The 25,269-nt window shown below is 35.7% G+C and overlaps 1 protein-coding gene across 1 annotated transcript in view; it reads left to right on the forward strand.

Annotated features, from left to right (window-relative positions):
• The window catches only part of ADAMTS20 (ADAM metallopeptidase with thrombospondin type 1 motif 20), an 87,962-nt gene that overhangs the window by 45,579 nt on the left and 17,114 nt on the right, over nucleotides 1-25,269 (forward strand). Inside the window, exons 17-29 of the mRNA XM_014964226.1 lie at nucleotides 1,444-1,593; nucleotides 2,782-2,948; nucleotides 3,058-3,187; nucleotides 4,284-4,410; nucleotides 5,067-5,277; nucleotides 5,811-5,975; nucleotides 6,668-6,832; nucleotides 8,501-8,623; nucleotides 9,124-9,231; nucleotides 9,927-10,091; nucleotides 10,314-10,604; nucleotides 10,912-11,073; nucleotides 12,329-12,505. Of these exons, the coding sequence (XP_014819712.1) occupies nucleotides 1,444-1,593; nucleotides 2,782-2,948; nucleotides 3,058-3,187; nucleotides 4,284-4,410; nucleotides 5,067-5,277; nucleotides 5,811-5,975; nucleotides 6,668-6,832; nucleotides 8,501-8,623; nucleotides 9,124-9,231; nucleotides 9,927-10,091; nucleotides 10,314-10,604; nucleotides 10,912-11,073; nucleotides 12,329-12,505 (2,141 nt within the window). The remainder of the gene's footprint in view (nucleotides 1-1,443; nucleotides 1,594-2,781; nucleotides 2,949-3,057; nucleotides 3,188-4,283; nucleotides 4,411-5,066; nucleotides 5,278-5,810; nucleotides 5,976-6,667; nucleotides 6,833-8,500; nucleotides 8,624-9,123; nucleotides 9,232-9,926; nucleotides 10,092-10,313; nucleotides 10,605-10,911; nucleotides 11,074-12,328; nucleotides 12,506-25,269) is intronic.

Raw genomic sequence — 25,269 nt, forward strand, 5'->3', positions numbered from 1 at the left:
TTGTTTATAGTTTCCTCCCATATTTTGTCTTCTGTCATTCTGTTTCCACAAAGTCTTCAGCGTGTGAGATGAGGGGGCTTTTTTGAGTGTGCTTTGGTTTTCTTCCCAATATGTTGGAAGACTGACCGAGCGCTGTGTATTTATCCAGAGCATCCAGCGTGTCAATTTGCAATTGCGGTGCTGCCCCCAGCTGGTAAATGTGGTGGACTCGTGATTAAATTAAATGTTCCTTTAAATGCGTGGTATAGTTTTAATAGATTAAAAGCACTGGGAAGTTAATGAATTATGAAATTGAAAAGGATATTGCCATTTAAATTTTTACCCACTGAGGTGAGTCAACGAACCAAAACTTGTTAAATCACGACAAGACTGTTACAAACACAGCACAATAAGTGGAAAACTTAGCAAAGATTACATTAATGCTTCAGACTGCATGTTTGTGTTTATTGTTTCCAGTGTTTGCCCTCTCAGTTTTTCTTAGGCATAAGAACATTTTTGAATTTGTGATTAGCACCTGTGAGAAACAGCTTTTTTTTTTTAAATCTATGCTTATCTGCAGAGCAACTGTTCTTTGGTAACAAATTTGTTTTAGTACAAAGTTAATCCACTTTGCTTTGTTACCTTACAACAAAGCTACTATAATAGTAGTTGGAGGTATTACAGGAAATGATGATTCATTTGGGAAGCATTTGTGTTTTGAAAGGAACACACAAGAGAAGCATTTCAAGTAACAGAATGTGGCTCAAGCACGGCTCGTTCATCCGATTTATCTACCTATGTGTATGGCCTGCAACACTGCAATATTTGAGTAGTTAGGGCTTGTTCTTTAGAGTGCTGTCATGCAATGGTCTCGTGCTACAGAGAAAAGCTAACCTAATAGTATAAACAGGGAGTATTTATACACTCCTTGTGCCCTTGTGGCCAAGAAGGCCAATGGCATCCTGGGGTGCATCAGGAAGATCTCCAGAAGTCCCTTCCAACCCCGTATCATTCTGTGGTTCTGTGAGTGGAGATATTTCATGTTAAGTGACTTATTTAAACTTGTATAAATGTTTTGTGATTAAACTGTGAGGAGCCACAATGTTTCCCAAGTCCTACTTGATGTATTTGACTGTTTTCTAGAATAGTGCTGTTCTCTGGAGATTTTTCTGAGTACATTGAACTCATGTTATTGGTAAAGAATTGAATTCACATTTCTGCACACAGGAATGAATTTTAATGAGTTAACAAATCAAAAGTTCAGTTCAAATTATTAAAAAACAGAGCAGAGAAATTTAATAAGCATCAAGATGTTCACATTTCCTTCCTAAAACATGAGGGCATTCAGCATTGTTTGTCACTAGTACACTGTAGGGTTTTGTGAATAAAACTAGTTAAACGTCTCTTCATATATGCTAGTATTTGACTTTTTTTGTAATTAATTTGTGAATAATTACATTGCAGGTTACAATGTTGTAGTAAATATTCCCAAAGGAGCAACAAACATTGATATTCGTCAGCACAGCTACTCGGGGAAACCTGAAGATGACAACTACCTTGGTAAAAGCCTCCTGTGTATAACACTGATGGATAGTTTTTGTGCTCTTGCCAGAGGTCTGCTCTAAGTGTATATTATGAGAAATCTGATAAAATCTTTAAAGGAAATATCTAATTTCATTGTGTCATCATTTGCCTGAGTCTCTCTGGAGATACTAGTTTTATGAAAAATGAGTGAGATGCTGTTAGGTTTCTAATTCTTCAATGTGCGTGTTCATTTGTCAAATAATAGGAATTATAGTGCATTGCATCATTTTGTCAGTTCTTTTACTTTGTTGTGGCAACATTAATTAAAGCTCGACAAGTTAACTCAGGAATAATGCAGGTATTTGTGGTTTTTAATCTTGGAAGCATACACCTAGTTTATAAACAAAGCAGTCTGACCTTTACTAAACTTGCCAGTTGTCTCTCATTTCTTACTCTATCATGTCTGAGTATAAAGATCACGTTTTGATTAATTTGCAAGTGTGTGAGAGGAGCAAAGAATGCATAAGCACAGTGTAGCAAAAATCTTGGTTGTTCTATAGCATAGCACTTTACATGGCTGAGACAATAGCGGGGCACGTTTTCCTTCTGTCTCTTCTTCCATTGCCATCCTATTCAACAAACTTCAGAGTTTTCAAAATGTTTTCCTTGCCATCTGTTGTTGCACATGTGTCTCAGGCCACAGAACCAGCCTTCCCTGACACTAGCTACCATTTCAAATGTAGTTATGCCTGAATAGCATGCCTTTACTAAAAATTTTACTTTATTTTTAAATTTAATTTCTAGCTTGTTATTCATCTTTATTATTTTAAATTATTAATATAAATACTTAGTAATTTACTTTATTTTTACTTTAAAATATACTTTTAAAAGCCACTTCACTAAGAGTAGCTCTAGCAAATACAAGAATGTGGGCTGTAGAATGGGTCAGAAATACAGATAATTATTGCTTCCGTCTACAGTAGCTGAATTTAACCAAATTTAAAAGTGATGACTGCAGTCAACCCTTCAGCAGAACAAATACCATTAAAGTTATGTTGTTAATGCAGAGAAAAGCCATGACAACTGCTCAGGTGAAAGTTACTCATGGTTAGGATTTAATTCATGCATTAGAAACTGTTTGATGCAACTTCAAAGTATTACACATAGACTAAAATAAAGCTAGGTGTTGATGAGAAGATATATTATTAAGACTTTTTTATTGATAGAACCTTCTAATTAAATACATGCTTTATTCCCAATATTTTATTTTACTTGTAGCTTTATCTGATATTCATGGAAATTTTATCTTGAATGGAAATTTTGTTGTAAGCATGTCAAAAAGAGAAATCAATATTCAAGGAGCCATTTTTGAGTACAGTGGTTCAAACAATACGATAGAGCGAATTAACAGCACTGATAGAATCGAAGAAGAGCTAACCTTACAGGTGCATGTTTACTTTTTTCATAAGTTTGAACATTTGCTACATGATCATTAAGTTCATGAAATGATGTTCAAATTCACTGAAAAACAGTTGTCATTTTATCTCAATTAAGGTTTTGTGTGTAGGGAATTTATACAACCCTGATGTGCGTTATTCATTCAATATCCCAATAGAGGAGAGAAGTGATCTGTTTACATGGGATCCTTATGGACCCTGGCAAGACTGCAGCAGGATGTGTCAAGGTACTGTGAATTCTTTTATCACCAGAAACGATTTTCCTGAATGGTATTTAGGAAGGGACTGGTCTTAAGTACTCAGATTTTCACCCTACTTGTAAGGAAGAAACTCAGCACTCCCAGTAAACTTCAGGTGCACAAAGCCTTTAAGGGCAGAATGGCTTCTGGTTTTCTTTTGCTATTTTCAGTATTTATACAATGCAATTCTATATTCAAAACTACTCTTGTGTTCCTTTCTTTTGTAGCCATAGGAGTGGTTTATTAAAAAAAAAAAAGGTTAAATTGTCTAATGGATCCTTAGAAAGTGGTACTGTATATCTACTATGTATTAGGCTTCTGTTATTGTATTTCCAGATGGTCACTGATTTGTTTAGTATCTGTCATATATATTTATTTGTCTTTTTTGTTTATCTGCTACATGGGGTGAAGCTATCTAAAAGTACTTTTTTACAAATTCTTAACTTATGTGAGACCATTCCAGTGTAAAAATAAGACCACAGTATGTATGAAGTGTATATATAAAGAGTATATACACAGATTTTGGGTCCTGTTGGCCGGTGCTAGAAATGCCTGTAGATATGTGATGGTGAGTTTCTTCAGGTTTTGAGTCAGGCTGTAGAGATGCTCATGTGCTGGAGAAGCAGAGCATCTGTCAACTGTGGTACTTCTCCCAGCACTCCAGATCTTTTAGGTAGCCCGTAAGCAAATTTTCTGCTTCCTCAAAGAAAAGGATCACAACCTCTAAGTTAACGTGGTGGTTTGAAAATTTGGTAATTGGCAAAGGACAGATGTGATGCATTTGGAATACTTAGCCTAACAAGTAAATGAACTGTTGCGCTTTTCCAGTTTTCTGGAAGTTGATATCCTTGTGAGATCACTGTATTACAGCTGGGTGGTGTCAGGGTGACTGGGACAAGGTTGTTCTCTACCTGGAATGTAGTCAGCTGCACAAAGCGGCATGTTTCTACAGAATCTGCTGTATATGAAGATTAGTGTTAATGGGGTATCTCAGTTAAATCCCTTAATGTTGAATGGAATCTGTTAGTGTAAAAAGGCACTCTTATTTTAGCCCTCTATTCACTTTTTTTGATTCATTTTAAAGGCATTCGAAGAAGAAGAATGACATGCATACGAAAAAGTGATCACGTGGTAGTGTCTGATCAAAGATGTGAACATATACCCACTGTACCAGATGTCTTTGAGGAGTGTAATACAGAGTGTGAATTAAGGTAAAATGAGGTTCCTGACTGCTGGAGCTATTATGATCTTATGTTCTGTTGTTGATAGAGATTGAAATAAAATAGTGCAGGTTGCTTTATCCTTTGTCTCTCCACCCCTTTCTACCTCTCTCATCCTTCCTCCCTCTCCCTCCTTTCCTCAAATATATTGGTACAATGGGTTTATACATTAGGTTGACACCTCTTAATCTAAGTAGAACTAGTGTACTTATCTAATTATTATTGGTAAAGTACAAGGTCTTTTGTTAGGATTGTGAATCTATTCTATATAGCCTGCCACAAAAACTTGTATTGCTGGGCAGAACACATATTTCACCAGAACTGTACCCACAACTGGAACTAGTTTGAAACAGATTTGGTTTTTTGCACTCCTAGAAAGGCCAAACTGAAGTGTTCAGAAGATGAATAGCTAGAATTATAGCTTACATTTTTTTAAAGTTACCTAGAAGATTAAGACAAAAGATCCTTTAAATTTAAAATGATGTTTTTAAGCCTATGAATCAAATTCTTTTATATTGCTTTGAAAATTCCAGTCATGAGATATGTTTTACAGTGTTATCTGCTCCATAAAATGCATATCTCTATTTTTATGGCAATTCCTGGTACATTCTCTGGGTGCTTTATTTATCTACAGTTTATCCTTGTAGGTGGCACAATGTTGGCAAAAGCGACTGCACATCCAAGTGTGGCCCAGGGTATCGGTCTATAGAGATCCACTGCATGAAGTACTCTGTTTCAAAAGGACTCAGTGCCCCAGTGGATGATAAGTACTGTGCTCACCAGCAGAAACCACCCACCAGAGAGCCCTGCCACGGTGACTGCATGTTAACAAGCTGGCACTACACAGAGTGGTCAGAGGTACAAATTCACAACCTTGTAATTGTGCCATTGTAGTTCTGGTTAGCATTCAGAACAAATAATTATTTCTATATAATTTTTTTTAAGAGTAATTAACTAAAAGAAAATAATGTTTGACAAATGCAGAGTTGTAGGAGGAGCTAATATCAATCTTTATATTTCAGCGACTTCCTCACACGTTTGTAAGAAACTGTAGCCAAATTTTTTGCAGCTTGGTTTTGGAAGTCAGGAGAGAAGATCTGCCGGTTAAAGGTGTATATTTTATTCACAATCTTAATAATTTAGTTCTGAGAGTATTGTGTAGAAAAGGAATAAGTGTAATATCAGATTTAATCTTTATTAAAGAGTTTTATCTTGGAACTACTAAACAAAGTGCCAAATTTATCTCTCTTGAATATATTACCAGTCCATGGATTAAATGCAGGATACATCTGTGTAACACAATCATTAATATCTTTCCTCTTTAAGACTGATAATTTGTTTTGACCTGGTTTTATCATGTTGTGTTTCATAATGTTGTCTATGCACTGCAGTGTTCCAGGAGCTGTGAAAGAGGTGTCAGAACAAGAGAAGCTTTTTGTATGAACAATTTGCGTCGTCATCTTCCTGACAAAGAATGCCAGCAACTTCCAAGAGTTGTAACACAGAGTTGTAATGAATTCTTATGTCCAAGCTGGTCTGCTAGTGAGTGGAGCGAGGTAATGAACCATGTAAAACTTAAGATGCCTTTGGTCCTGGTCATGGATATTAAAATAAGCTGCTTTAAGTGTTTGATTATTTTGTTCTAGCTGTTTTGGGGCACACGATAATAAATATTCTGAAGTCCTAGGATTTGGCTGATAGAAGTCCCCGATGTACTAATGGCATGAGAACTTCTGAAAAATACACCTAGAATTTATTTTTCTGTGAAATGTTGTTACATTAAAATAAGGTAGTGAAACTACTTAAATTTATCTTCAGTAATGCACATACCTTCCTTTTTTTATTAAGCAATGAGAACCATCCAGCCAACTGAAGAACAGAATTATTTGCATTTTATTATAGATTATATGGATATAAAAGAATTATGGATAGCTTTAACATTTTTCCTTTGAAAGCTGTGATGTGCACACTCATATTTTAAACAAGTAGTCTTTATTCTAATGGAAATAAATGATCTGTACATTGTTCTCATATTTTTGTAGCTTTAGAAGCTTAATAGTGATTCCTTTGTATTAGCATCTGGATCGATGTTTATGGGAAAAAGAGAGTTCATAAAAGAACTAGTTTTGTTGGACTACTTACATTCATGGAATATTTATGTGATCTTTAATATCCAACAGATTACTAAAAGAAAGTGAAGCCATTAATGCAGATTTGTGTCTTTACAAACTGATGACTCATTTTACAGTGTCCTGTGACATGTGGCAAAGGAATGAAGCATCGTCAAGTATGGTGCCAACTTAATGATGAACAACTGAGAGATGATTTCTGTAATCCAAATGATAGACCAGAATCAATAACACCATGTGAACTTCACGAATGTGCATCTTGGCAAGTAGGGCCTTGGGGATCAGTGAGTACATTAGGATTCCTGGCTTCTTCTTGTCTCATTCAAACCATGAGTAATCATAAACCAGTATCTTTTAAACATTTTAATTGGATCTTAAGCAGTAACTTCAGCTGAATTGATTCACGTTTGTTTGCTCCTGTTGGCTGTCTAACCTGTAATTTAGGAACACCCATGTATAAGATAAATGCCTAAAATAGACATTGACCCCAAGCTTTTATATATGAATGTATTACGTGTCCAGAATAATGAAAATAGATAGCAAACTGTTCAGATGAATAAGGCAAATAAAAGACCACAAGTTTAGAGGTGTGTGGGCATATTTAAGTGCTAGCTTTAATTAAGATCATAGAAGTGTATATGCTAAGAATAACAGGCAAAAAGACTTAGTATTTTTTTGTTATGTCTTGTTTTGACCTTCGTACTAAAAGATCTACTATCTCTTTATGTGAAAGTACTACTGAAAAATACATTCCTGCGTGTAATGATGCTCATGTAATGTATACCAGAGTGGCTTCAAAATTCTGGAAAAAAGTGAATTAATTTGCAAAGGAAACTTTTGTCACCAAATAGATGAGAATTAATTAAAAAATAATAAGATACTCAATTTCACAAAGCCCTCATAAGATCAGGGTATTCAAACCAACAGAAGTGTTGGATTATTCAGTGTTTCTTGGATGTTAGAATTCATAACTGAATAGCAGCTAATTATTAATTTTTTAAAATATAATGTTAGTAAAATACAGAATAAATATACCTTGGGAAATTAGGTATATTTTTAACTTTTTGTTTTTATAAAACTTCTCTCATGTCATTGTTTTTCATGTTGGAGATAACCACAGTGTTCTCTAGCATAATGTAGATTTCCTTTTTGAGTAATCTCTATATCACAAGGTGCTGGCTTTCCATTCCTACAAGCTAAATGCAAAATTGAAAAAAAAATATGAATTCAGTCCCATGGTATTATTCTTCTGAATAAAAAAATCGGTGTGTATGGCCTTGTTGGAATAGTTCCTACAAGCAATTTGCCAATCCATGTCACTGGAGCAGAGCTTTCCATTGCAGTGTTTCCATCATACCATCTGATAACAGCTATTCAAGACCTAGGTTTTTAAGCAGTACTTGTGCTTAAACCACAACATTTATAGGATGCGATTTGTCATAATATTTTCAGCCATCAAACATTTTAGGTGCCTTCTTTAAGTGTCCTTCCCAAACTCTGTAGGGAAGGAAAAGACATTTAACAGCAGCAGCTAGTGATTCATTTGGATGCCAGCCCTTATTCCCCCCGCCCCCACTTCCTCTACCCCAGTTTTTATTGCTGAGCATGACATTATATAGCATGGATTGTCCCTTTGATCAGTTCAGGTCAGCTGTCCTGGCTGTTTCCCTCTCAGTCTCCTGCCCACCTCCAGCCTACTCGCTGCAGGGGGTGAAAGGGAGAAAAAGAGAAAGCCTTTATCCTGCACAAGCACTGTTAAGCAATAGCCAAAATACTGGTGTGTTATGGACATTGTTTGAGCACCATATGGTCTGCCATGAAGAAAGTTAACACCATCCAAATAGTCATTCCTATTCATTATAGAAAAAATTCCAAGATAAAAAATGTAATTTCAAATTAAATTTGATATAAATAGTGCTATTTCAAGTGTGTGAAATTACTGACTTTAACAGTGTACTGTAACGTGTGGACGTGGATACCAGATGCGTGCAGTCAAGTGTGTTACTGGGACGTACAGAGTTATTTTGGATGACGACAGGGAATGTAATGCTGCTACTCGTCCTAGAGATAACCAAGTAAGTTAAAAAAAAACTTTCAGTTGATTGTACTTTGTTGTTAATACCATCTAAATACAAGTGTTGCCAACTGACTCTTTAAAGGAATTTGCAAGAAGAACAAATTCTGAAATGAGGAAAAAAATACCAAAAGTATCTGCTTTTTTCCTGAACTTCAAATTTAGTCTACGAAATTCTGTAAAAGAAGAGTAATGTCTATGACCCTTGTCTCTGGCAAGTTTCTCAACACAGTTCTTTCTCAAAATGTAAATATTATTAGGTATTACTAGTAGTGTTTTAACATCAAATAAATTTTCTTTGCCTCTCTATTTAAAAAAAACAAAACAATTTAATGAAAATCCTTTGAGTAATACCAGGGAAAAGTTAGAAGATGGTATTTCCTTGTTAATTAATGCTGGCTTATTGTAATGGTAGGATCTATGTCTGTGAGAGCCATTTGCTTTACCTTTGGCTATTCCAAAATGTGTATTTTGAAAGCTTTCCTTTTCTTACCTCCACAGGAATGTGAATTGCCCCCTTGTCCAGAAAATACAAAATTATGGACTACATCGCTTCCTCTAGTTCATGTGGGGAAGGTGACCCAATGGAGATATGGATCGTGGACCCCAGTATGTAATGTAATAGCGGTCACATCTTGCAGAGCAGTCCTCCATTCCTTCACCCTTTATTCCTTAAAACTATCATTGATATATTTTTCAGACTGAAATCTGCTTGGGATAAATTTTAAAGGAATTCTGTTCATTTTTTTTTTTTAAGAACCTGTTTCTCAAGGAGGAAATAAAATTTGCTGGGAACATCTATGTGCTTCAAATCTAGCCAGGGAAAATAAGGAGGGGAAAAAAACCAGGATACTCGAGCTGGGCTTCTGAGCGAAATAGCTTTCATGTGATTGAGAGTGTGCAAGGAAGTGTGGGTTTTTTTGAAATAATTGATCAGTTTCTGAGTACGGAGAACGTCTTTCATTCTAAAACATTATTCAGATCTTTTAACTGAATAGCAATATTAAACAGTTTGGGTCTTTACAAGTCTAATTTTACATATTTTGTAAAATAAGCATTATAAAAAGTGGTTTAGGCCATGCAATTCAGTTCCAAGCCAATGGGAATTCATAAGGCCTATAGCATCCAGCAGTGTTTCACTTTTCTTCCTGAATGCATGGCTCTATCAGTGTGAGGTGGAAATCTGTCTATCGGTGTTTAAATCTAAAGTTAAGCTGGTACTAAGCTATGTTAGTGTTTTAGATGCTTGCATGATCTTATTTTGGTCTCCTAAAGTGTGATGAGCTTGGATTGTTCTCTGACAGTGTTCTGCATCCTGTGGGAAGGGTGATCGTGCTCGCTATGTGAGTTGTAGAGATGCTCATGGAGGAATAGCAGATGAATCTTTCTGTGCTCATTTACCTCGACCAGCTGAAATTTCAAGCTGCTTTAGCCCGTGTGGAGAGTGGCAAGTTGGAAATTGGTCCCCTGTAAGTATTAATTTCTTTATTTTTTTTTTTTTAATGTGTTTTAGATTATTGGCCAAACTTACTGATTAGAAATTGGGACTTCATATTCTGTGCAAGTGTGATTGAAATTGCATCCCTTGAAAAAGCAAATTGTATGTTTCTTATTGTCAAAAGTAAATATAAATGTCTTTGGATATTAATTATCATTGTTCTGTTACAAATGTTGGGTTAATTTTTGGTCAGTGCACAGTTACGTGTGATAGTGGAATAGTAACAAGACAAGTTATCTGTGTCAACTATCATCAACAAATCAACGAGAATTACTGTGATCCTGAAGGCCGACCTCCCAAAGAACAAGAATGTAACATGCCACCTTGCCCACCGGTTTATCATCATATTCCCAAAACACATGACCATCCAAGCCATCTTCCAGAAATAGGCTACCTTCCAATACACCATCCACAAGACAATATAAACCAGTGGAACCAGCCCTCTGTGGGAGGATATCAATGGAGAACTGGACCCTGGGGAGCAGTAAGAATTATTTTTTTAATATATTAATTTTTTCTCTCACATGTGTGTTAACATGTCTAGAAATATTATTGTGATACAGATTTGGTCAAAAGAGAAGCACATTTATTTTATTGAGAAGAAGAATGTATTAAATTAAAAAATGTAACCTTTTTGCCATTTCAACTTATACGTAGTAGTAATTTTCAAAACTGAAATTTGCAAATAAAAGTTAACATTGAAAAATAATAATTTTAAGTTGTTTTAGCGAACATATTTTACATTTTTCTGATTATGCAATGGTTATTGGTATGTTTACATGTTTTGGCAGTGCTCTAGTACTTGTGCAGGTGGATTTCACCGTCGAGTTGTAGTATGTCAAGATGAGGAAGGAAGAAGTGCTAGTTATTGTGATGAGGCAACAAAACCTCCAGAGTCAAGACACTGTGATTCTGGACCCTGCCCACGGTGGAACTATGGGAACTGGGGAGAAGTAAGATCATTTCACTTTCAAAAGAAAACATTATTCATCACACAAGCCTAGATACAGTAACATAATTATTTGACTGTGAATGGAACTGAACACCAATTTTTAAAATATTTAAAAAGAATTAGTTTCAACCTGTTTAGATAAACCTTGTTCTGTTCTTGTTCTTTACTGTAGTGTAAATATAAGTAGTGTAAATATACATCCAAAAGGGGTAGGTATTGTGTGAGGCCAAGGATGTACCACATATAATTGGGTGTTATCGTAGTGTTTTGAATCTTGAGATATATAAAATTATTTGCTCTTACAAAAAGATGAATTGTATGCAGGAAAACCTTAGTGCCTAAGAAAAAAATGAGCACAAGAAGCTATAAAGAAACTTTATTACATCAAATTTCACAGGTACTGACTAGAATAACTGCAAGTAGTAGTATCTACTGGGCTGTAGTTATTAATTAAAAGTATGAAGACAGGATCATGAATCTAAAAGGTCTGTCTGGGTTGGTATGTTTTGATGTAACATTATACATTCTCATGCAATGTCTTACCTTGACCATGTATTCTTGCTTAGACACTGCAGGAGGAGTAAAGCTGGTTAGTTTGGCATTCATTCTAACTTAACCTCTTGTGATTCCTGCCCTCCCTTCTTATTCTTGATACATCAAGTTGGGAATAGAAGAAAAATTGTTTCAGTGACTTTCATTCTTCTTTCTTGTCCCCCTCATTTTGGCCAGATTTATCCATTTAGTTCTCAAGGGCAGTCTGAGTATCATGTTTTTACTGTCTATAGCTGTAGACTTGGGATCCAGCAGATTCATTATGAAGTACTTTATACTTAGTATGTATAAGTTAGACAGTGAGAAAGTGTGCCCTGTGTCTGAGCTTTCCCCTTTCTGGCAGGGATCAATTTCTGTCCAGTTTTAGGATCAATTTCTGTCTTTTCCTGCTATCAAAGAGAGGTATATATGCACAATGATTCTCGCAAATAGTTATTTCTCCTTGATAGAATAGATTCTCTGTTAATTGAGACTTTTTGTAGAAAAAAATTATAAAAATGTAGTTTGGTAAACATTTTGGTGAGAGAATTGTTTTTCCATTATATGAGATAGGACTGTAAATCCTTATTCTTGAGTTGTCTAGGAAATATGAAGATAGACATAGCAAATAACAACATGTAATGATTGTTACTATTTCTATTTGATTCAATGGTATGTGATGACTCCCTTAACAAAAATATTGCATATAAAATTCTGTATTTCAGTGTACTCAAACTTGTGGAGACGGAATAAAGACAAGACTGGTGATTTGTCAGCTTCCTACTGGCCAAATGTTGGGTGATCAAAACTGTGAAATTCTAGACAAGCCGCCTAACATGGCACAATGTAATGTGCATTCGTGCCCTGGTGATGTTTCATGGCATCGGGGACCGTGGAAATCGGTACGATAGCATTAACTAATATTTTCTGCTTTCTTGTTCTTTCTGTCACTCTATTTCCCATTGCCTTTTAAAAATTATGTGATTATTTTATTTGATAACAGTGAAATAATAATGCATGTGAAATATAGTCTATGTAGTTTTATTAAGCAATGTTCCTGCAGTCATTGAATTAAATGGAGAACAGCCATTTACTTCAGTGGGAACAGTATCATGCTCTGTAAAACATCATAGGGAATATTTTGAAAATTACCACAAATCATCATAGCTGATAGCAATTCCTATTAGGTTGCTCTATTTTGAAGGATTATAATTTGATCTGGTTTTAAATTTAAAGTATATGCTGTAATTTATACTGTAGTATTATCTACATATTTATATTTGTAAAAAGAAAAAAAAAAAAGCTTTTTAACGCATAACTTTTTTTCTAATAGTATATTTAAGTATAAAATAATTCACACACATGTATATTACACTCTGTCATCAAACATTTTACGCCATATTACGTGTACATTTGTGTATAAAAGTTTATATTTGTGGTTTTAAAACAGTGACTAATTAAAACTGTCTATGTATAATTATGTATGTAACTATAATATGTTATTGTCTACATGTCACTGTCTATTAATGTGTAAAAATGCTTAAAATAATCACCATTAATCTTTAAATTTGCCACTAGCAAATTATTAACATACTGAAGTAACCATTGCAAGCTCTACAATATAGAGTATATTTCCCAAGCTGTGAATTTGATCACAATTCTAAGGAGAATAATGGCAATCAAAGGAGGTTGGATCCAGTTCTGGTTCCATCAAAGACAGTTAAAAACTTGCCATTAACATCCCTGGGAGATGGGATAGGGCAACAGTTCAATTTTATTTTTAATTAATAAAATTATGTCATTTGGCTCTTTCAATTAACATGGAAATATTTTTAAAAATATTGTCAAATTTCAACTTTAAATGATGTATTAGTGTTTATATAATCTATTCTAATTTATTGCAAATAGACTTTAAAATGAAAGTTTGAATTAATAATTTACCACAGTTACCTCTTTCTTCCACTGTGCAAAACAGAATTTGGGGTTTGTGTTTAACAGACACCAGAGGATCTTATTTAGCCATTAGCGAAATAATTAGGGTGACTTGTTCATGCTTAATTAATGAATGTACTTCAGGTGCTGTGAAGACAAGTGGAGCATTCAGCACAGAGCTGCCTTTGAACTCAGTATTTGTTTTCCTTCTAGCTGGAAAGTTGTTCACAGCCTGCTCGTTCCCTGAGTGATGCAGTTTGTCCTGCACTAACAGGGTACTCGTAAGCTGTTGTAATGCGTTGAAAATGTTACATATGGCTTAGTTTTCCAAAGATTTTCATGCTGGTTTATATCTCAATTGACACAATCCAGCATTTTCATGTCATGATATCCAATCAAGAAAGACACTGTGATGTTTTACAGGGAGGATGGCTATGAAACTCATCCTTTTGCCTGTAACTTGAATTCATTTGATCTGGAGGTCATTGGGAGATTGACAATGGTCTTTTTAGAATGTAGCTTCCGTCTTCCACACTCTTAGTTTTGTGCAAGTTTCTAAGAGAATTTTCTTGAAGAACTGAATCATGCTCATCTTTTTTTATTTTCTTTTTTGGCAAAACCCAAAGGAAATGGAGTGGGTTTACACCCAGTCAATGTGTCTTGAGGGACTCTGCCTTGTTTTTAAAGAATATTGGTGTCAATTATAAATATAAATGAGGTTGATAAATATTATACAAACATTCCTAAATTCAGGTGTTTCCAAATTTGAAACATTTGATTTCAAGATTTCATTGCCTAATTGGTATGTATCTAAATACATTACCTCTTTTTTGATATACAAAAATTACAATACAGATGTATATATTTTGATATATACTTGTTTATAATGTATTTGTAGGTCAAATAATATTTGAGGTAAATATAGCTGCTTATTTTAATGGAGTTGCAGCACCAGTAAATTTGCCCGGTATATCTTGGATATTTTTCTTTTAGGCTGCTCTGGTTTCATTGTTGAAGGGATTGAGGCAATGATCCAAAACTTCATGAAAGAATGAATAAATTACAAGCTAAAAAGTATGGAAACCATATGTCACATTATATAATGTCAAGAAAAATTCCATAGTGTTCTGACAGCTGGCTAAGAGTACTTTGTTCTAGTATAGATTTTTATTATATCCCTTCTTTCCACAGTACATTATTGGGTTTTTGTGTTTAGTCCATGCAGTAAGATTCCTGGTTTATTGTGTTAATTTTCATCAGAGTGGTTCAGGTTTTCTGACCCTAATGACAAGAAGCCGTATTTTTCTTAAAGCATGAAAAGAGAGCGTATTATGAATTCACAAAGATACCATAAGTTTTTAAGGCTGAACCATAATGACTAGGTTTAACAATTTGTGCTAGAAGAGCGTTAGAGTAATCTATCTTTGAGTTCAAGAATGCTTTTTTGTTACTTTCAATACTAAGCTTTTTTTCTTTTGAATAACATTTCTCATATGAACATGCTTTAGTGTTCTTAGCCAAACAATCATCTGTTACCTGACAAAAAGTTATGTGGGAATATAATCAAATCAGCTGCTAATTGGATCAATGGTTATGTTTAGATACAAGAAATCTTCAGATACATACTGCAGATACAGATACAATCTTGCAAAACTTTCATGTATAGAAGCAATGTAAAGTAGCTATACTAGAAAAAAAAAATTATATTTAGCAGTACTTGTCTGGGAAATAATTTGACACAGAATAGCAAGTTAGGAGCTTTCCAGTGCCAGAGCTCTGGCCTGGTACCTGAGCAAAATGTGTAATTGTACAATCATAGAATATCAGGTTGGAAGGGACCTCAAGCATCACCTGGTCCAACCTTTCTTGGCAAAAGCACCATCTAGACAAGCTACCCCAGCACCCTGTCCAGCTGAATCTTAAAAGTGTCCAATGATGGGGAAACCACCACTTCCCTGGGGAGATTATTCCAGTGGCTGATTGGTCTCATTATGAAAAAAATTCTTCTTGTGTTCAATCGGAATCTCCCCAGGAGTAACTTGTACCCATCACCCCTTGTCTTTTCTACGTGACTCCTTGTAAAAAAGGAAGTCTTGGTCTTCTTTGTAGAATAAATGCCACCCTTTAAATAATGGAATGTGGTGATAAGGTCTCCCCTATGTGATGTGAACGTACATTTCGTTTTACTCTTCCTTCTGCTGTTCAACAGGTGATAACTCTTACTCATCTAGTATGCTTTTCTTAATGGAGGTTTTTTATGGTGCCTTCACTTCAAGGATTGCATTTGGCTTCTAACTGAAGCTTCCCCTTTTATCTCAGTTTTTCTTAAGATTTTGATATTCATCTCTTGGTGAAATGGTCATATCTTCCTTTATAGTCTCTTTTTCTATTCCTCCTAGGTAGTTGCTGCACAATAGAAAAAGTGTAAGTTTCTATACATTCCTGATACATATATGCCTTTACTGTGCTGTGTACTTTTCATATTACATATTTTCTTAAAGGTTTTATGGAGTGTGAGGAGGAATTATTCTGGAGGAGTAAAATAGGCTATTTGTATATGAGAAGACATTACCTTCCAGCTTCACCTAGTGAGAAAAGCTTGTTCGCATTTTTGGATGACAAGGATTTTGATATATGTAGGAGTTTGATTTTAGTTTTGGTCCCCCAATTTTTTGGTTTTCAGTGCTTACCAAAACCCTTGGAGAGCCAGGTAACCAAACAGCAAGGTTCCTGCTTAGGCAGTTTGTGGTAGCAGTTGATGTTACTTTGAAAGCTGTATATTTTGGTAGGGCTTTCACTCTTGTGTGAGTGTGACTAGAAATCTAAATTTTATCAGAGACATTTTAATGACATTATATGTCACAACTTGAAATACATGCTTGCTTCTCATCCTTTCTCATTCCTTTACAAAGAATACATAACCAGATTACTGAATCCAGATTGTAACTGAGTGTTACCTAAAGGTCATTGTAACTGAGTGTTACCTAAAGTAAATTCTCAGTTGGATTTTAAATCTTAAATTTAGAACCAGATAGCTTATTGTGTGCATGTCTGATCTAAGCAGCCACAGCAGAAGCTGCTGGAACTTGAAGGTAACAAGTATTGCCACAAAAGCAAACAGTTCTGCCTTTGCTGTGTACCGTCCTCAAACAATCAGTCTTTTTGAGGTGGTGTAGTTTCCCCATCTGAACAGTTTGACATATAGTCATTGTGCAGCTTTGTTGCTGAGTACTACCAGTTACCGTCCAGAGCACAGCAAAGTTAAGGTCCATCTTGAGGTTTCTATTTGCTGCTAGATTTTCTTGAAAGCGTCTACACCTGGAATGTTATTTGAATACTAATGTAAGAGGTTTTATACTCTCTAGTGTGAGATAATTGTACTGTAGTCATTAGCACTCTGTCTCCTTACATTTGTTTTCTTAGCATGTGGGACTTCATGCTCTTTTATTTCACATTTACATTGTGGGTTGAGATATGATACATCCAGTTATTTTCAAAGTGAAGACTTACAAAGAGTTCATCCTAAAATTTTACCATATACCAGTTGTGAAGTCAGATAATAACTGTAGAATTCTTTTCTTAATTACTTCAAAGTTTTTACAGATAGTTTCTGTAATTAAAGGGACCTTAGATGAAAAGGGGACAGACACTTTCCCAAGAATAATTCTTGTGCAGAGTGTTTGTATGCTGTTCTAGCGCTATTAAAAGAACAAAATACTGATAACAAACTGACATGTCAACTGGACTTTGTTGTTAGTCAAGAAACTGAGTATCACAGACGAGTGTTTCACTAACTCTTCAAATTATATTAAAAAAGAAGTCCCACAAAATTACAGTTTAAGAGTGTTAGTTTTTCTGAGTTCTTTGGAAAGAGTCTAAATCTGATTATGCTGAGGTGCCTTTATGATCAGTGATACAGGCAAGATTTGAGCCTTCAGAAGCTAATTGTATTTTGTTGATCTGAAATGTTGATAAAATGGAGATGTTTTTTAAAATGTTTTTCTCTTTTCCTTACTCTTAGGATTTTTATGTAATATCATATGTATTACTTGTGATTTCAGAGAAAATAGACATAAAAAGAGTAGATTAGCTCATCTTCTAAGTTACCTGTAAGTGTCAGAAGTTAATCTTACTGCTATTACTTATTGCCCTTCAGACATGTGATGTAATATTCTTTAAAGTGGCTGTTTTTCTGGTTCTTTAGTTTTCTTTTTAGTTGCTCCAGAATAATTTAGGTGTAATTCTGTCTTTGCACTAGTGGAAGAAATCAATTATTACTTTTAATGAATATCAATTTATTTTTTAAAATTTGACATCCCAGTCCTCTTCCAGTGTTGTTACTGCCAGGCATCCCATTGACTTCTGCAGGGGCAGAAGCAGCCCAAACTTGCATAATTGAAATATTTATTTGTTTTCATTTTCTTGCAAAAAAATCTTGCTATGTATGATAAGTGCCTTCATTCACTTTTTCTAATGTGTAAAAAGTATTTATATCTTTAAAGATAATCTTTTATATTAAAAGGGAATTCAGAATCGGTGAACTTGGTTTTCAAAACCAGCTTCAGTCTTTTACCTCTACTTCTGCTGCTGCCTAATGTCGAACTTCAGAATACCTCATTACCAATCCAGCACACTTATTTAATATCCCACTGGCTGAAATTTTAATGTTCGCATGTGCTATTCATTTTTTAAAACTTTGGAAATGGGGGGTGCCTTTTCAGAGATAACTGATAACATATGTCACTACCCAAGTAATGTCATAAACCAGACTTGGCATAGTGGATTTCATACAACTCTGATAAAAATGAAAGAAAATACTTGTTTCCAAAATTCAAAAACAAATATTTGTGTACTGTTCATCAATTTTAGAGGAAAATTCTCCATTTTGGTGCTATGTTGCCTGTATAGCTTGAAATAATAAATAAGTTATAATGTATGTGTGATAATTTAATTTAATGATTGTGACTTGTGTCTGTGAAATACAGTTGCATTTTAACCCTTCTTTTTTATGCATGTTGTGTGGCTTTGTGTTTATATTTAATGTGTCCCTTTATTAAAGAATGCTAATATTTAAAGTCTTTAAAAAGGAGGGTTGGAGGCAATGGGAATTAACCACTGAAAGTGAGGGGAGTTTTACCACTGAGTAATCGTTGTGTTGCAATGAACTTCATATGATATTTTAGTGACATTGATTTCGTGGGGTAAGCTCTTGAACAGAAAAAAAAAATATCCACAGTGTCACTAATAAAAGCAGGAATTGATGCCATTGGACAACTGGACTGGAATAGGTAGTCGGCATATGATCTTTGATGAAAAGCTTGATAAACCTTTCTCTGGAGCTGTAATTTTATGGCCCAGCCCTGCTCCCACTTAGTCAGTGACAAAGAACATAGAAAACTGTGGATCGTTACATAATGCTCAACTCTTCATCTCAAAGACGTAATTTTTACGTTCTGAAAATACTTTTGCATGAGGAGATTTGCAGAACTTTCAGACCCTCAGTTCAGAAACAAGGCATGCGAGAATCACAGTCAAAGTAGGGAAAAAGGGAAAGAAATAAAAGGGAAAAAAATAAAATAATGGAAAGGGAAAAAAAGCAGGTCATCCTTAATACCATTTCTAAATATGTATAGCCATTTAATGAGAATAAAAGGAATATGAAGCTACCACTGCATTTATTCCTTTTTTTCAGATGTAGAACTCTCAGAAAGCCTGAAGGGTTCTAGATGGTCAGATCAGTGTGCAAATCATTCTGAGCTGCCTGTATATATGTGGCAGTATTGAAAACCCGAGTCACTACTCAGAAATATTGGTTTGAAGTGGTTTTGAGACCCAAATTTAAAAGTTATTGAACGTATATTAATGTATTAACATTTCCTAGCATTTATGGAGATTAGTACAAAAATATTTCAGTTACATGGGTTAGGAAATGAACAAAATTACATAGTTCTTTATTCTGGGAGTTCCTAGTCCTTTCTTTGAAAACTGGTAATTGTGGGAGACTGGCGATTCCACTAAGACGGACCGCTGTATTGAGCAGTACATGTTCTAGTGTGCATCTGTCTATGGTCCCTGCACTTCAGTCAGAGCAGTACTGGGCGCTTAGATTTCCTGCTGAATCAGTCCTTCGGAAGCTCGTGTGCATGCTCACATTTATGCACACAACTGTCATGTTGGAAAGATTGATCTGTAAGTAAATTGGGAATACACAGAAGAGTGGCTTAGGTCGAAAATAAACTGGAATTCAACGTGTGAAGGTAAGTAAAACGTTGTATTACTTGTTATTTAAAAGATAGACAGATTTTCATGCCCAAATAATATTTAAAATAATTTGTGTTACTTTTCTTAATTCTTTCGCTAATATTTAGTTGAGCCATAGAGTTTGTATATTTTTGTATGCTTCTAAAAAGTTTGAAAAAAGTTCTGACAATACTAGATCATTCCATTGTATATATATTGCTTTGTATTTCCAGTCTTCGTTAAAGTTCAAATACAAAATCTTAGTTTTTAATCAAATGAACAAAGTGAAGTGATACTTCTAGTAGAGCAGACAGACACACATAGCTCATGTATTTTTTGTTCCTTTAATTTCTGAGCTACTGTTCTGCTGCTGTTAACGATTAAAAATGATAAATCAGAGATTGCAGTTGTTGGGTTCCAATGTTTCTTCTGAGTTTGCAAAAACGTACACATGAGCAGCTAAAGCTAATTGGTCTACCATTCTGAGACTGTATTATCTCTAGTTACTTTTGTAATTGGTTAATTGAAAGGACCCTATCTTTGAAGATTAAAAAAGAAGAATCCATAAACTGTTTTAAATTGTGAAAAGTATGTAAACAAATGCTTTTTCCTGTGCAAATGTAGCTTCCACACCTTCCATCATATTAAAAATATGGCACAACTTTTATTGACAAGACCTGTGAATAAAATGTCACTCTCAAGGGGTGAACGTCACTTTTCAGTAAGAATGCAGACTGTGTCGTTCCCATGCATTTGTTCAGTTTTCCTGAGCTTCCCAAGGGAGAGGAGATTATCTCCCCTGTGATGCAACCTGTTAAATTGTGCCTGGTTGTTGGAAACAACAGTGGATTCACTAGGGGTTGCTGTTTGTTTTTTGTGGAGGTTTGTGAACACAACTGCTGGTTGGACACAGATACAGCTGTTGTTCTCCTTTTGGAAACTGTGTCCAGAAATTTATCCATTTATTGGAAAGAGGAAAAAAAAAAAAACCAACCCACAGCCCTGCATTACTTTTGCTCACACTGGATTTCCTTGAGGTCTCCTATCTCCATTTCTGATGCCCTTCTTTCTTGATGCTTGCACTTTACTCACTGTCTCCAGTGCAGCTGCCTTCATGTAATTGTTTAAAGGTGTTACTATTGTTGCCAGACTGGGAAGTAAAGAAAGATGAGACTTGCTGAAGTCTGGACAACTCAGCAATTTGATGTCTGTAATGGTGTAATGATGAAAGTGCTGTACCAAATTCTTTCTAGGGGGTATCAAAGGCAAAGAGTAGGAACTTGTAACTTTGACACAAATTTATACTTGTAGATTAAGATTTTCAGAAGGACCTAGTGAGGGTCTAGTTCTGTTCCTATTCTCCACTGATTTCAGAAGGAGAGGTAAGGCAGAATTGTCTGTTGGGGTTTTGTTTGAGTTTTTTTTGTTTGCTTGCTTTTTAATTTACCACTGCCCCTGTTTTTTTAATTGTGATTTGCCTCAACCATCTGTCTGTTGTATATATCATTCAACTGAAAGATGCTAAAAGTTAGGTACACGTCCCAGATATGTTGTTGCAAGAACACTGGCTGAGCAATGCAGTTTATCTGTTCCCTCCCTCACAGCAATTAATAAGCTGATCATACTTCTCATTGTTTTAATATGTACTGTCATTAATTACAGTGATAATGTTGCTTCAATGAGAGCTGATGGTGAAGTTCTTAGCAGAGGTACATGCAGACCCTTCAGTGGCAAATGAGACCTGCACATGAGGTAGCAGAACCTGCCAAATGGCTGCTGCTGAAGGGAAGCAGAAATACTTCTTGGTTTTTCTGATTCTCAGGTGGTAACCAGATGCAACGGATTCAAATCAAGAGCAAGTAAGGCAGGAAAAATAACTATACAATTCAATTTTTACTGTAATTAAGAGATGAAATGGAACCTATAAAGGAAGTGTTAAAAGAGATATCCAATGTGGTATGTCATTACTGTTGAAGGAGAACAAATTAATCATCAAATCATGCTTATTATTATTTTAAAATTTTCAAAAACATCAAGGAGGCATTAAAGGAAACACAGAATATCTTCAGTTAGTGCAAGGCTTGTTTTTACATCTAACCGATGGTGTCACATAGCAGCATTAGCATGTCTACTATGGGTAGATGGTTCTCTGTTGGCTTCCTGTCTAATAGCCAGCTCTTCTTTCAGGGAAGCTGAAACCTGAAAGAAAGTAATATTTGGGAGACAGGTCACAGCAACTGAGTCTGGGTTTGGACTCTGACTCAATCATTCATGTTCGAGTCCAGTACAGTATGATATTAATTTACTGTGAAGAATTTCCTTCTTTTTTTCTGGCCTTTGTTTCATTTTTGTCACAGTTCTGTTAATCTTGTTTTGTTTTCCTCCTCTTCCACTGTGCTGCATAACCTTCCATCAACACCCACACTAATGTCTCCATAATCTGTGTGAAATGGCTTTGCCACAACATGGAATACAGGATAATTGTTCTTCAGTGCCTTGGATTATACTCTTACAGAAAATGGGAAGATCGTAGTCTCTTCCCTTTATGCCATTCTTGTCCAAAATTTGAGTCAAATTTGGTTCCTGGTTAGGAAACTTGGACTTCAGTATTGCTTGAGCCCAAATTTTCCTTTCTGAATTACGTGATTAATATTTTTTAGGCTTTACAGTGAACTTTCATAAAAGGATGTTGTTTAATTTATCAGTTCTCAGTCCCTGAAAACCTTAAGATTTTTACCTGGCATCAGAAATTTTCACTCTTTATAGCAGCAGAGTACAGGAGTCACCTCCAAACAATCACACAATGCTTTTCTTTTGAAAGAAAAAGGATAGAGCTTTGTCTAGAAAAAAAATCTTGCCTCTTCTAAGTTGTAAATTTATTTTTTCATTTATTAAATGAAAGAGTAATAAGACATATTTTTAGAAATAAATAGAAAATGCAGGAATAGTTTATAAAGTATGAACAGTTATTTACAGAAAAACAGTTTTTGAGAGTTTATTTTTCTTTAATGAGGACACCTGAAGTAGCACCTGTGAAATATAGTTCTTTGGACTCTGAATTATTATCTGAGCCTGTCCTTGAAAAGGACTTGAATATAACTGAATATCCACCAGGATCTAAAGATATAGGTAGTGTAAAAGCCAAGTCCTACAATTGCTAAAATAACGTTGCGGCTGTTTTGGCAGTTCTGTTGTTCTTGTGTTACTGTAATAGCTAAAAGCTTATTTGAAGATCTGTGTTTGTAGGTAAAACAAGGAGAAGGCTGCCAACTGGAAGAGCTTAAGGTCTCATTATGGGAAGTATGTAGAGACAGCATAGGTTAAGAACAGACAGCACAGTGAAGCCTGGCTGAGTATCCCAGTAGGTGGGGAGCTGAGCATGGTGACAGCCTGTTTTTCAAATGCTCTGTAGTTGGTATCAGAAAGGATGCCAGGCTTTAGGCAGTGATGAGCAGAATGGTGGTGGTCATCGTGAGGGGGCAAGATATGACAGGGCTTTCAAGGGAGAACTTGGTCATCTGTTTCAGTCGTGCTAAACTCGAGGTAATGGTTCATGCTTTGAGAAGTCAGAGGTATAGGCCAAATTAAAAGAATTATTCACAAATCTAACTAGAATGCATAAATGAAATTCTGTAGTTAATCATTGAGTGGAATTTCAAGAGTTCTGGTTTTGATTTTTCCAACAGCTGCAAAGAGTATGGTTGCTCACCTGCTATCCAGGCAGATGGCTGTTTTGCTGAGAGGTCTCCCTCGTTAAGGCTACTGCCAGCTGCACAGGACAAAAAAGTGCAGACCATGCAGTAGAAACTTTAAATATTGTCTAAAATTCCTCTGTAGCATCATCAGTAGAGTTTGACTTCTGCAGACATGCGTTGCTGACCTCGGGGGACCATCTGTCACTGTCACGAGAGCCAAGGCTGTGATGTGAACTGAACTTTGCAAAGTGTTTTTGGGATGATGCTTGTGTTGCATCTTACTGAAACATGGAGAGTGTTAGTTTCTCACCTTCCATGTTTTGATACGCAAGACGTCAAACGGATCAAGGGGTGCTATATTTCCTCGTGCATAAGCAACAGGCGGCGAGGAATTTGCAGTAACTGTGGAGGCTGCTTGGAGCATTCTACAAGTAGACATAGCTCAGCAGTCATTCATCAGCTCGGGAGAAAGGGAACTGGGCACTGGGCTCCACTAGCTGTGCATTTGGGCATTAAAAATACAGGCTTACCTGATTTTTAAAAAAATAAATTGTTACTGAGTTTAGAGATCCAGGCAAATTGTGTGGTAGGAGCGTTGTCTAGGTAGTATTTGGATCAGAGGGTAGCATTGCAACCCTAGTGTGAATACAGTTCACACTTGTAGGAGAGAAGTGCATTTTTTATTCATTTATGTCAAATATCCCGTGATGCTTGCAGTATGATTGCAAATAATACTGCAAAAAGTAGTTTTCTCTCTAGATCTTACCTTCCAAATGCCATCTAGAACTCTGCAAAGTGGGAAGGCCATGAGGAACTCAAACAAAGAATAATATTACTGAGTATATGCTTGTTGGGCGTATGCTTTTTGTTGTGGCATATTCTAACTCTAGTGCTTCAGCTGATAAACAGCGCACAGTCCTGGAGACCTCCTTGTAGAAAACGTGCAGGCAGATGGAGTGTTCAGAGGACAGCCACGTGGGTGGCAAGAGACTTGGACGAAGTGATGAATCAGAAAAGGCTGGGGTAGCTGTGTTTTTTCAAGACTATAGAAGAGTGGACTGAATGAGGTATTTTTCCAACACTTAATCAGTGGTTATAGAGGTGGGTGTTTCTGAGCCTTCTAAGGGTAGAATGAGAAGTAATCATCTTATCTAACAGTAAGAGAGACTCATTAAATCCTAACATGATTTTTCTAACTATAAGGATGGTTATACCATGGAAAAATGCTTGCAAGGGAGGTTGTAGCATTCCTGTCATTGAAGACAAGTCTGACAAACTGCTGTCAGGAATGGTCCAGGTATAAGCTGATCCAGACTCTGATCAGTGTGATAGACTGGGTGAAGTCTTTGTGTCCTTCGTAGCCCAGCCTTCCTCCCTTCCATTGCTGTAGCTGCAAAAGCATATTTAGAAATATGGCAAAGCAGAATGACGGACTGCAGCTGCAAGGAGGACTTAATCAAATCAAGACATTTTCTGAACACCAAAGGAATGTGATATAACCCTGAACTTCTGAAATGAAGCTACACGGAATGAAGTGACTTTAAAATATCTTCAGTGCAACTTCTGTAGTTAACATAGGTGTAACTTAGATGTAACAGTAAATCATACACATACTTCTTGGAGTTCAATCCACTCTTTCTCAGGAGTGGTCTTTTGTAGCCATAGTCTTTTCTAATTGCTTGAGCTAATTGCACAAATGTTTGTGTTTCTTTCAGTGAAGAATTACTGACTCTGAATCAAAGAATTCAGTAGGACCTAATTACAGAGCCTGTGGTGTTTCTTGGCAGTAGTCTATGTAC

The sequence above is a fragment of the Calidris pugnax genome, unplaced genomic scaffold (assembly GCF_001431845.1).
Source record: "Calidris pugnax isolate Ruff unplaced genomic scaffold, ASM143184v1 scaffold44, whole genome shotgun sequence".
Taxonomy (NCBI): Eukaryota; Metazoa; Chordata; class Aves; order Charadriiformes; family Scolopacidae; genus Calidris; species Calidris pugnax.